We start from the raw sequence: 11,832 nt of genomic DNA on the forward strand, positions 1-11,832 counted from the left end.
GAGGTTTTAAATATTTTTAGAATAGTATGTAATGTAAATATCAGCTAACAACTATATGTAAATAAGTTTACAAAATTTTCTTTATCTTTATGTAAAATATTATTAATGATATAGTTGTGTTAATAATATATAAGAAATATATATTTAATATTATGCCTGATATTATATAAATTGGGTGTTACAGTTTTAACTCTTAATTTTTTTTATGAACAAAATTTTTTGACATTGGAACTTCAAATTGTTAATAGAAAAAAAATGTAAGACTAAAAGTTAAAAAATTTAAGGACTAAGAATATATTTAATTCTAAAATATAATTTAAATTTATGTTTCACCAAGCTTTCTCTTGCACTAGAAATGTAGAGAACTTATATGTATGTATGTATGTATGTATGTATGTATGTATGTATGTATGTATGTATGTATGTATGTGTGCGTGTATATATATATATAGAGAGAGAGAGAAAAAAAAGTTTAAATAACACCGATATAATTTTTACCAACTACTGTATCACTCAATAACTTTCAATTAAATGTGAATCTTGTCAATCCAATCGCTAAATTGTAACTTCATATCACATTACATGTTTATATCAAATTTTGTTAAAATTGAACAATAATTTGAAACTAATCAAAACTTTCATATTTTAGTATATTTTAAAATGTATATATTATGTTATCCTATAAGAATGGGATATCAAATCACCTTGAATTAATATAAAATTTTATAAATATAATTTAGGGACAAGGAACTTTCGATCTAATCACTACAAGAAATTCATTAAATAGAAACTGATTTAGAGACTAAATTTATATAGTCACTTTAGCAACTTATTTAAATACTATTTTAGAGATCGACTATAATTGGTCTCTAATTCAATCTCCATTATCATTAATATTTTTAATGTAATCAGAGACCAAACTTTTAGTAACTAATAGTTTAAAAAATATTATTTATTTAATTAGATACAACTTTTTTAGTCTCTAATTAAAATCTAATCTGAGACAAAATTATTGGTCACTATTAAAACACTTTAGAAACTAATATTTTAGTCTCAAGATGCACCACAATTAGAGACTAAATTTTCTAGTTTCTAATTTAAATATTACTAGAGATTGATTTTTTTGTCACTATTGACTCAATTTACATACCATTTTTTCAATATCTAATTGGTTTTTTTATTAGAAACCAATGTATCAGTCTCTAATAAAAATATAATAAGAAACTAATATTTCAGTCTATTAAATTATTTTAGACACAAAAATATTTGGTCTCTAATTAAAATACACTAGTAAATAATAATTGATTTTTTAGTCATTATTAACTCATTTTAATTTCTTTTTAGTATCTAATTGTGTTATATTCACTAAAAAAAATAGGTAATTAGTAGGGATTTTTTTCTCTCAAACTTATTTCTCTTGCAGCAAAATGAAGCGGTTTCAACACTTTTCCTTTTCGATTTCTCGATGTTGATTTTTTTTTCTCCTTGAACAGAGAGTTTCTTCGATGCAAACGTTCAGGGAGAAGGACAAGAAAAGATCGTAAACGAGGCGCAATCGCCGTCAGAGGTGCGTGCGCGTGGTGTTCTTGGTTTGTGGATTTGATTTTGTGATTTTTGCATGAACTATGCTAGCGATCGAAAGAGAGTGAAATTGAGAAACATACCTTTGTTTTTGTGTTGAGAATGTGAAAACAGAGGAAACGGAGGCGACCTAGGAATCGAAATCTGTTGGAGGCGAATGCCAAGTTCTGCAGAGTCTAGGTTCAGCTTATTCACAAACTCATACTACACACACAAAATCAGATAGTTAGTTAAGCTTTATGGAATTTTCTATACATAATTTCTCATTATGTTTTTTCTTTTTTAATTTATGTGACTTTCACATTGCAAATTGTACTTATTTTTTATTATTGTTGCATTTTTTAGAAATAAAATGGCTCACAGTGTTTTGTTATTGCTCTATAATAGAAAAATATGTATATGATTTCAACTGAAATGGGGTGGGAAATTAGAATTAAAGTTCCTCCAAGCTTCACTATATATAGATCAATTTGATTTTGTCCCAAAATTTCGTTTGGTTGCATTGTGGAGAGAAAAATATATAAAAATTGGGAAGCCATAAATAGTTATGGTGTTATTGAAAAAAAAAGAAAAAAACTAATTGTTAAGAGTTTCTTCAAACAGTGAACCTGTGTTTTCTCCCTGCTTTAGATCCAAAGTACTTCTACGTGGAGGAGTGTCTTGGAGTCATAAATCAAAATCCATTCTTGACCGTCTACTGTAGCTACTTTTGACGAAATAAAAAAGAAAACTATATCTCAAGTTATATTAAATAAATATTACTTGAATTCTTAACTGAGTTTGTACTAAAGTAATAATGGTGAGAAAATATTTGTTCTCTATAAAATTTTTTCTGTTGAATTTGGAAATTTTGTTCGGTTCAGGGACATACAGAGGGTTATATGGCGCTGCTTCATGTAAATACTTCTGCGCGAATCTTACTTCGTTGAATTTGAGCTATGCTGATGTCAATGTGCTTCAGCTTAAATCAATTATTCGACACGGTCATAAGCTGCAAATATTGTGGGTATGTATTGTGCCATTATGTGTTTTGATTGCATTCTTGTGGATTTGAATTTAGATTTGGGGCAGATTTGGAGCTGATGTCTAGGCTTACATTTTTGTGTCTCTGTATGTGTGTTTAATGTCAATACTGAATATATAATATTTTCTCATATTTTGATTGAAGGATGTGGTTTTGCTAAATACTCTTAGAGAGATATGGCTCTGGAAGCTATTAATGGACTTAATGAACCTACACAATGAGAGTAAGAATTTTTTTTTGTATTTTTGTTGATCCTGATTTTTTACTCCAACAATTTCTTCTTTCTTGTCACTTATATATTGCATTAACTACTCCAAATCAACAAGTTCCTCTCTTTGTGCAGCAACAACCACTTTAGCCTCTTCAGCAATCCCCTTCATTAGCTCAAATGTTGTCACAACAGACACAGACTTTGCAAGCAAGCTTTCATTCATCTCAGCAAGCCTTTTCCAGCTTCAACAACAATTGCAGATGATGCAACCTTCTAGTCAAGCATTGACATTGCAACAAAATGCAGAAACTACTAAAAAGCAGGTATGTTTTGTTAAACTCTGCCAATGTTATATTTTAATTTGAATTCTGTTAGTTGTTCCACATCTCTCCTAGTACAAGGTGTCACAAGTTGACTAGTATTCTTGCTTAATTTGCTTTGATTAGACTGATCTATGAAGTTTGGTTCAAATTAGTTGTACAATGAAAATAAACTATGCTGCGAAAATATATTGCTTACTCACTATTCTGAAGAAACGCTTTGGAAAAAAAATTAAAGTGGAATCTTCTTTTGGCTAACTTTTGACATTTTAACGTTATAGACCCACGTAGTTCTCCTATAATAGCTAGTATTTGATAAAATCAATAGAGAATTCACACATGTAATTCTTTTGTAATCTAAATGCTAATAAGCTTTCATGTAAAGTTTTTAACTTGGTTAAATATAAATTTAATCTCTCATAATAAGTTTATTTTTAGTTTTTGAAATTTAAAATTAATATTTTTAATAATTTTACAAATATTTATTTTAGTCTCTTTGTCCCACCTGCAACAACAAATTAGACAAATTATGCATATGTGAAGTTTTCACTAATATAGACTCTTATAATACTAATAAGTGACTTTTTTTTGCATGACAAATTTAGTAGATGGTAAATCGCAACTATGGTAATTCTTTAAATTAAAACTCCAAATGATATGTCCTTATTTTGAAGAAAGGTACCTCTCAACCTCTGGATATATATAAAAAAGGAAGAGATGATAAAATAGGAATGAAAACTATAGTCATTACTTGCTTCTCTTTTTATAGGTGATAAACTACAATTTCGGGATTTTGTTATTGGTACAGGCGTACAGCAATAAAGTAGAGTCAACAAGTCCAATGATGATGTAAATGTCTCTTCCTTAAACATTGTCAGTAACTTCCTTACAAAATTTGGGCAGGTGATGTATTTCTAAGCTATTACTATTACTTTTTTGCTTAGTTTTACCTTTTATTTTATTTTAATGGATCTGAATATACTTGACATGCATAGTGCTTTGGCTGATGCAAGAGACCATGTTTGGGAGATGACTAAAAAGGAAATCAACATCTTGCTCTAGAAGACATTATATTCTGCAATAAATTCTTGTTATAAACTAGAACAATTTTTTATTTTTATTTTGCATATATTTGTTGTTGAAAGTGTTCTAAATTTTTGTGTTTTTCTTAAGTTGTTCTTATCTTTGGGAGAAAGAAAGATAGAAAGACATCTGGTTGATTGATGTTTACTGGAAGTGTTAAAAGATAATTTGTTACTATATTAAAACTAAGTATTATCAAATGAATTTTTATAGAAAGTAATTGAAAGTGATTGTTTGAGTATTATAAATACAAACAGTTAAGATTGTATGTTTGGAGGATATTATGTGCAATTTTAAAAAATTAAAAAATTTAATTATTTAATTTTCATGTTAGTATATAGAGAATGTTGATTTTTTGCATAATAGTTTAACATAGAATAAACATGTGAAGTAAATAAATAATTATTATGTTTTATTAGAAAAATAATTGAAGTTATGTATGTGGTGAATTTGAATAAAGAAGATAATAAATATGAAAGAAATACTTTCTTTTTGTATTATATCAGTCACTTTGAGTCATAGAAAAATGGGTCACTAATTCAATTAGTTTAAAATTTGGTCACTAAAATGGTCACTTTAAAATTGGTTATTATAACAGTCACTAAATTGATTATTACAAAATAAGTTGCTAAGTTTGTCGTTATAAAATAGGTTACTAAATTAGTTGTTATCAAAATTTGTATCTAAATTGGTTACTATAATATTAGTAATTAAAACAGTCAGTATAAAATTGGTCAATGAGATGGTCATTAAAAATTGGTCAATAAATTGGTCATTGTAAAATAAGTTACTAAGTTGGTCATTATAAAATTAGTCACAAAATCGGTCATAAAAAAATTGGTCATTAAATTAGTTTTTAAATCGGATTCTAGATTGGTAGCTAAAATTAACAACCAGTAATTTAGCTACTTTCTACAATTGGTATCTAATTCAGTCACTTATTGATTTAGTAACTGATTTTATTAATTTGGAGACTGGAAATTTAGTCTCTAAAGACAAGTTTTCTTGCAGTGAATGATAAGTTATATATATGTTAGCAATAAATATCATAAAAATCATTAAAAAAAAATAGATATTATGAACTAAAATGGCACCAAATTACAATTTTAGTGATTAAAGTGATATTATGTTTATATTTTTTAGAATATTAAAAAATAAAATAAAAAATAAACGTCACTTAACAGAAAAAAAAAAAGGCTAAAATGAATGGCAGTTTATAATTTTGGAGAATATTATTTTGAATTTAGTTAAATTCAGTAACTAAATTGACAAGCAGTGACAATTTAAAGACTTAAATTGGCCATTTATTGTACTAGATATAATTTAAAGAACATTATCACAAAGCAAGGACTTGACTTGCTGCTCTAGCCCTGGAAGAGAGTGCTTGTCATCATAACTATACATCAATGGTACCATCCTTGCAAGATTGAGTGAGACCTTAGTGAATGCTGAATGGAAATTGCAACCAAACAGACACTCTTGGTTTAGACTCTTCCATGCATCACAGATCTTACTCATTACCCTCTCTCTTGCTGTTCTCATTGTATAGGCTGGCTGATCCATCATGAGACATTTCACGTACGATCCATCGTGACCTTGTTGATTTTCGTCCTTCACAAAATCACAAAAATAGTTCTATGCTTATCAAAAACAACAAAATTGTGTGTAACACTGAAATAGTATCTTTCACCGAGTCAGGACACTCTAACACAGTAATACTCGCTTCCTAACACTTTTATTATTAATAATCAAAATTTAATGAAAATCATAAATTGTACGGATAGGGTATCTAATTTTTAATGAATATCTTTTTTGATTTAATGATAGGACTTATTAAAATTTATAATTTTTAACCAATGATAGAAAATATTAAGTTAAAAAAAGTGTTAAAGTGACTTTAGTATTTCTTTAGTGGAGGCATTTGTCATGCTTTCAAGTTTCAACCTTAGTTAACGACATTTCCACATGAAATTCGTTACCTCTGCATTTCCCAAGTCATCCCAAAGTCGAAGAATTGTTGCAGGGGAAGAAATGATGCGAGGGATTGTGTCTATTATCTGAACATTTTCCGCGGTTAATCCATGACCCAATAGAAAGAAAGCGTGAACCATCACAATGTGCACTCCAGAGCTTACTATCCCATTCTCCAAGTATTCTTCAGCACAGGGAAAGGTCCCTGAGGCAAACCATTGTGCTTCAACTAGGAAGGCTTTGCACAAACTCTTCCACTGCAGAAAAATGAACAATCTATTTTACGTTCTATGATAATCAACACCACATATGAGTTAATTCGGATAAAGTTCTTGATAAATAAATAAAATAAAATAGGAAAATATAGTGATGTAAACTTCTTGTGTAAACTGCAAAGTGTCAGTTTTTTCAAAAGCTCTCTCATGTACATTGTGTAGAACTTATAAACCTTAAAAATGTCTTAAACTCTTAATGTAGTAAGGTTTTACATCGAAAAGTTTCATATGCTAAAACTAATCAAAATTGAGCCAATATGCAAATAATTAAAGAAGCTTTGTGAGTGTTCTTTTAACTAATTACCGCATTTTTTAGTGAGTCTATGGGATTCCACCCATGCTTCTGATAGACCTTGGAGCTAATTTCATTTGTGAGATTATAGAGAACCCTGAAACATGTCTTCATGTAATCGGGTAGTTGTTCAGTAGCTGTTATATCCCATCTGCATTATTCAACAGTCATTAATTAATCATTGTTTTTAATTTCTTTTCATTAATTAAAAATTAGTGATTGGTATTTAGTATTTTACCTGCAAACAGCTTCAGTGAAAAGAGTTAATTCATCTAGAGTCCCATAAATATCGAAAATGTCATCTATTATGTAGATTAAAGATATTGGTTTTGCGAGTTCAACCCTTTCCTCTGACAAAGCAGGATCCTCAAAGCATGCCAATGACCAAATGTACCATTTGAGTGGTTGATTTCTCGCATGCTTTAACTCCTTCGCTAAACCAAGCTCTGTCCACCATCTGCAAAACAATTGAACTAATGAGAACTAGGCTTTTGTAAAGAGAAAATAAACTAGTCCATCAAATTTAATTGAATTACATTTTGGAGAAAATTTATTTGGAGTTTTCAAATGCAATTGATATTATTCTCTTATGAATTAAATTTTTGCATTTATAATATACGTAAATGTATATTAATGATATATATATTAAGAAAAAGGGATTTAAGTTTATCTAAACTAAATTCGTTTAATAAATATTTTATATCAAATTTCAATAATTCAATCATGAATTTAAAGTTATAATGTATAGATTAAATTTGTAAATTTTTAAAAAAAATTAAAATTATTTAATACTTTATTTCATTAATTTAAATTAATGGATAATCATAAAATTATTTTATATGTTGATTTGAATTAATGAAATATAATATCAAATGATTTTCAAAAATTTTTAAAAATTATAAATTTGATTTATACATTAAGAATTTTAAATTTAACGATTAAATTATTAAAATTTGACGTAAAATATAAGTTATTAAATGGTGTAAGTCTTGATAAATTTATTCTCTGAATAAATGATTCCCTTCTCATGTATTAAATGCAAATATATATTATTGATGCAAAATTCAAATTCTAATTAAAGAACATTTCTAACCGCACTTAAGTTTGTTTTTAAATTTACATACCGGGAAATTTGTGCAATCTCTAGATGGTACAAGCATTGCAGCAAACTGAAATCCATTCTGGCTAGTTCTTTTAAGGAACCTAACCATATATTGGTGCCATGAAGATCACCAAAGAAATTTCTAGCGGTAAACATGGGCAAGCTTTTGTGAAAAGGTTGCTCTAAGGTTCTCTTCACAAACATGGCTTCGTGATTATGAATACCATCCACCCTTTCCTTCAAGACCTTTTCACTAAATTGTGCAGCTTCAGCAAGTATGTCTTCCCCTTCTATGCCTAAATGTGAGGCTTCATATAAATCTATCATTCCCTTGATGTTTTCACCTAGTTTTGGGTTGAATTTTCCCTCCTTGTTTGTGAACGAGTCAAACACCTCTGCCATGTTTAAAATGAACAAACATCTTAATCTTCCAACATCAAAAGGGAAATCAATCACTCTTAAAACTTTGGCAGGAAAGGGGAGGAGAGAAGAATATATAGTATTTTTCACACATTACATGTCATGTTATAAGTTATAGTCCCCGTTAATTTCCACATTACATGTTATAGAGTTTTTTAACCTTACAAGGAATAATTAATAAATTCCAATTGTGTATTGTAAATATTGGTCAGGATCCTATATAATAATTTCTCATAACCACACATTCTTTTATGGATTTTAGCATAAAAGTGGGTGCATATGAAATATGGTATAAGAAATATGGCACGTGAAAAAACATTTTTTATAGGGGATTAGAAACTAACCTGTGGGAACAAAGTAACCACGTTGTCTCAATAGCCTAAAGCTAAGTGCACTCTCATGAATATCATTACCATAACCAGCCGCAATAGTACTAGAATTCACATATTGCTTCCATAGGAATGCTTCAATTTCTTCTTGGAAGTGGTAATCAATATTTAGACGCTGCATGGCATCAACCATGTACAAACCTTTGAATGAATTTTCAGCCACAGTATTCCTAAATTCATTCTTCACCACCTCCAGTTTTTCTGAGTGATTAATGCATAGATCTACCTGCCAAAGGAAATAAGGAATTAGTTCAAGCTTTGATGGTATATATGTTTGTGTGTTGGTTATCCATTTCAAGTTCTAACAAGAAGATTAGAAGGACAGTAGTAAAATTTGAACATACAGATTTTACTTTTTCCCTAGAACTTTCTTCTGGAACAATGTTCCATTTGTTGGCAATATGAAGAGAATCACGTTTGACATGGTTGGAGCTTTGAGAAAGATGAGCTTTTGTTGCAATAATTTGAGGTTTGAAAGAAAAAATGCACGACTCGAAATGTACTCCCATGGCAAACAAAATATGTGAAAGCCAAGGCAGCACTGATAGATACTCGTGTCGTGAGTTGAACCAATTAGCTAGCTAGCTACATTTATATGGTAACGATTGCATTTGCAAATGAAAAAGTGTTAGGTGCATTTTGGCATCTCATCAAAGAAAACGTGTTACAAACTGACTATTGAAGATTGATTCAATTATTAAGTAACGGACTCATATATTGGATTTCATACTTAAATTTGATGAACTCCAACTCGATTCACATTAACTTTTTAATAAAAAGAAGAAAAAAAAACGTGTTGCTTAACTTGTTTGACAGTATGTCAATACAATGACTTTGTAAAAAAACAGTAGTCATCTTAACGATAATCGATGTCGGTGTTGTTGACAGAAATTTATATCCAAAATCGATATGAAATTTGAAATTTTAAAAATTGATAACTTCTTACCATATCGATTTAAAATAATAATATTTTTATTTGTTGCCAAGTAAATACAGTGTTGCAGTAAAAAAACAATATTTTTAACTTAATAGGATTTCATGTTTAGAAATTATATATACGAGGGATCTATTTGTTTTAAAAATAAATTTACCTAAATTTAGTTTATTTAATAATTTATATTTTATATTAAATTTTAACGATTTAACTGTTAAATTAAAAAAAAAATTTAATACATAAAGTTTATAAATTTTAAAAAAATTAAAATTATTTAATATTTTATTTTATTAATTCAAATCAATATATAAAATGTTTTAATGATTATTCATCAATTTGTGCAATTTTTTGGATGGGTTCATTATCCCACTCAATTAAAATTTTACAAATTGAGTTAGGCTGAGTTTGTGCAATTTTTTTAAAAACCCTACCCAACTCAACTCAATTACAAATGAGTTGGGTTAAATTAGGTTAATCAAGTCAATATAATTAAATTCATTTATTTTTAAAAAAATTTAAGTATTTCAAAATAAATGTAAATCACTTAATATATTACTACAAATACAATGTTATTAACCTATAAAGTAAACAATGATACAAACTAAATTTTTTTAAAAAAATATTAATCTGTTACATTATAATTATCAACTCAAAAAATCAATATTAATTAGTATAAAATAAAATTTAAAATAAATACGTCATATTATTATAATGCTATCAGCCTAAAAATATAAAACTTGTTCTTAAGTAAAAGTGACAAAGAGTATTGTCTTGAGCAAATAATCATTTAAATATTATTATTATTATTATTATTATCATTATTATTATTATATGATTGAATTGAATCGTGAGTTGAAAATACAAAATCTATTACCTAATATGTACAGTATTGGATTTTGATCAGATTGAATTAAGTATGACTCAAATATTGAAAAAATTCAACTCGTTGGGTTGGTTTGGATCAGTTCGAATTTGCTAAAATGACTAACAGATATAAAATATTAATTAAAATAATTAAAAATATTTTTACAAATATAATTTATTTAAATAATATATATTAATTATTTATACTATATATAAAGGGATACCTCCTTTTGGTTTCCACATTTTTAAACATATACACTTCTTTATTATATAATTTTTTTTTACCATTATATCTCTTAAACATAATATAGAAGAAAAAATATTTATAAAAAAATTAATTTTCTACTCTATCAATAATTAAGTAACCACATTTTATCTCTAATTTTGTTTAAGATTATTTTACTCTTTTTTAATTATATATTATCTCACTTGATTTATATTTTGTAACCTCTATTATATATTTTTATTTTTTATTTTTTTATTAGTTTTAAACAAAATGCATTGAGGCAAGAAATATAATTTACTTTTATAATTTATTTTTAATAATTATACTTTATTAAGCCTTTTGGTTTTCACATTTTTAGACATATATACTTCTTTATTATATTTTTTTTTTCCATTATTATATCTCTTAAAGGTAATATAGAAGAAAAAACTATTTATAAAAAAATTAATTATCCACTCTATCAATAATTAAGTAACCACATTTTATCTTCAATTTTGTTTAAGATTATTTTACTCTTTTTAATTATATATTATCTAACTTGATTTATATTTTGTAACTTATATTATTTTTATTATTTTTTATTTTTTATTAGCTCTAAACAAAATACATAGAGATACATAAATACGATATATACTTTACTTTTATACTTATTTTTAATAATTGTACTTTATTAAAAATATTACTCCTTTCATCTCATAGCAAGTGTCGTGCTAGACTATTTTACACGTACACAATAAAAGGCTAATAAATAAAATGAAAAAGGATAATAATTTTACACAATTAACCTTATGATTAATTATCTTTCCTAGAAATGATACAATACAACATATGACTTTCTAAATAATATTATGAGATACATGAATAAAAAAGTAATTAATATTATATTTAAAAACTAATATGACACTTATTTTGAAACATATATTTTCTTCAAACACAACATTTATCATAGGATTAAGAGAGTATAATTTAAAAACTAAAAAATAGAACAATATTGGAATAAAATCACTATTCATAATGTTTTAATTAATTAAATGAGTTTTATAAAATATTTTAGAAATTTTTAATAATTATAAGTGTTTTTAATTAAATAGTAAATATTTTTTAAAAAAAATTATAATATTTATTAGAGAAATATGTATT

General features: G+C 26.7%; 2 protein-coding genes across 5 annotated transcripts; one reads left to right on the forward strand and one right to left on the reverse strand.

The window, feature by feature from the left end:
• The first annotated feature begins 1,021 nt into the window (after positions 1 to 1,021).
• Positions 1,022 to 4,433, forward strand: LOC145955324 (uncharacterized). 3 transcript variants are annotated; one of them, XM_083069986.1, is made up of 7 exons: positions 1,022 to 1,567; positions 1,696 to 1,761; positions 2,445 to 2,587; positions 2,750 to 2,828; positions 2,949 to 3,139; positions 3,906 to 4,039; positions 4,132 to 4,433. In XM_083069986.1, exons 4-6 carry the CDS (start codon positions 2,801 to 2,803, stop codon positions 3,987 to 3,989), a joined length of 303 nt encoding a protein of 100 aa, XP_082926112.1. In that variant the 5' UTR covers positions 1,022 to 1,567; positions 1,696 to 1,761; positions 2,445 to 2,587; positions 2,750 to 2,800; the 3' UTR covers positions 3,990 to 4,039; positions 4,132 to 4,433. The 3 variants fall into 3 exon arrangements, with proteins under 3 accessions (XP_082926112.1, XP_082926113.1, XP_082926114.1); XM_083069988.1 differs by having other exon boundaries at positions 1,304 to 1,567; positions 3,945 to 4,039; positions 4,132 to 4,414; XM_083069987.1 differs by lacking the exon at positions 1,696 to 1,761.
• A 984-nt stretch (positions 4,434 to 5,417) lies between these two features.
• On the reverse strand, positions 5,418 to 9,249 carry LOC109817871 ((3S,6E)-nerolidol synthase 1). 2 transcript variants are annotated; one of them, XM_020383220.3, is made up of 7 exons: positions 9,022 to 9,249; positions 8,624 to 8,894; positions 7,882 to 8,254; positions 6,996 to 7,214; positions 6,770 to 6,908; positions 6,199 to 6,447; positions 5,418 to 5,830 (listed from the first exon to the last, which is right to left on the reverse strand). In XM_020383220.3, the coding sequence occupies exons 1-7, from the start codon at positions 9,175 to 9,177 to the stop codon at positions 5,543 to 5,545; spliced, it is 1,695 nt and encodes a 564-aa protein (XP_020238809.1). In that variant the 5' UTR covers positions 9,178 to 9,249; the 3' UTR covers positions 5,418 to 5,542. The 2 variants fall into 2 exon arrangements, with proteins under 2 accessions (XP_020238809.1, XP_020238808.1); XM_020383219.3 differs by having other exon boundaries at positions 9,013 to 9,247.
• Between the last annotated feature and the right edge of the window lie 2,583 nt (positions 9,250 to 11,832).

The sequence above is a fragment of the Cajanus cajan genome, chromosome 2 (assembly GCF_000230855.2).
Source record: "Cajanus cajan strain Asha chromosome 2, NIPB_CcT2T_4, whole genome shotgun sequence".
NCBI lineage: Eukaryota > Viridiplantae > Streptophyta > Magnoliopsida > Fabales > Fabaceae > Cajanus > Cajanus cajan.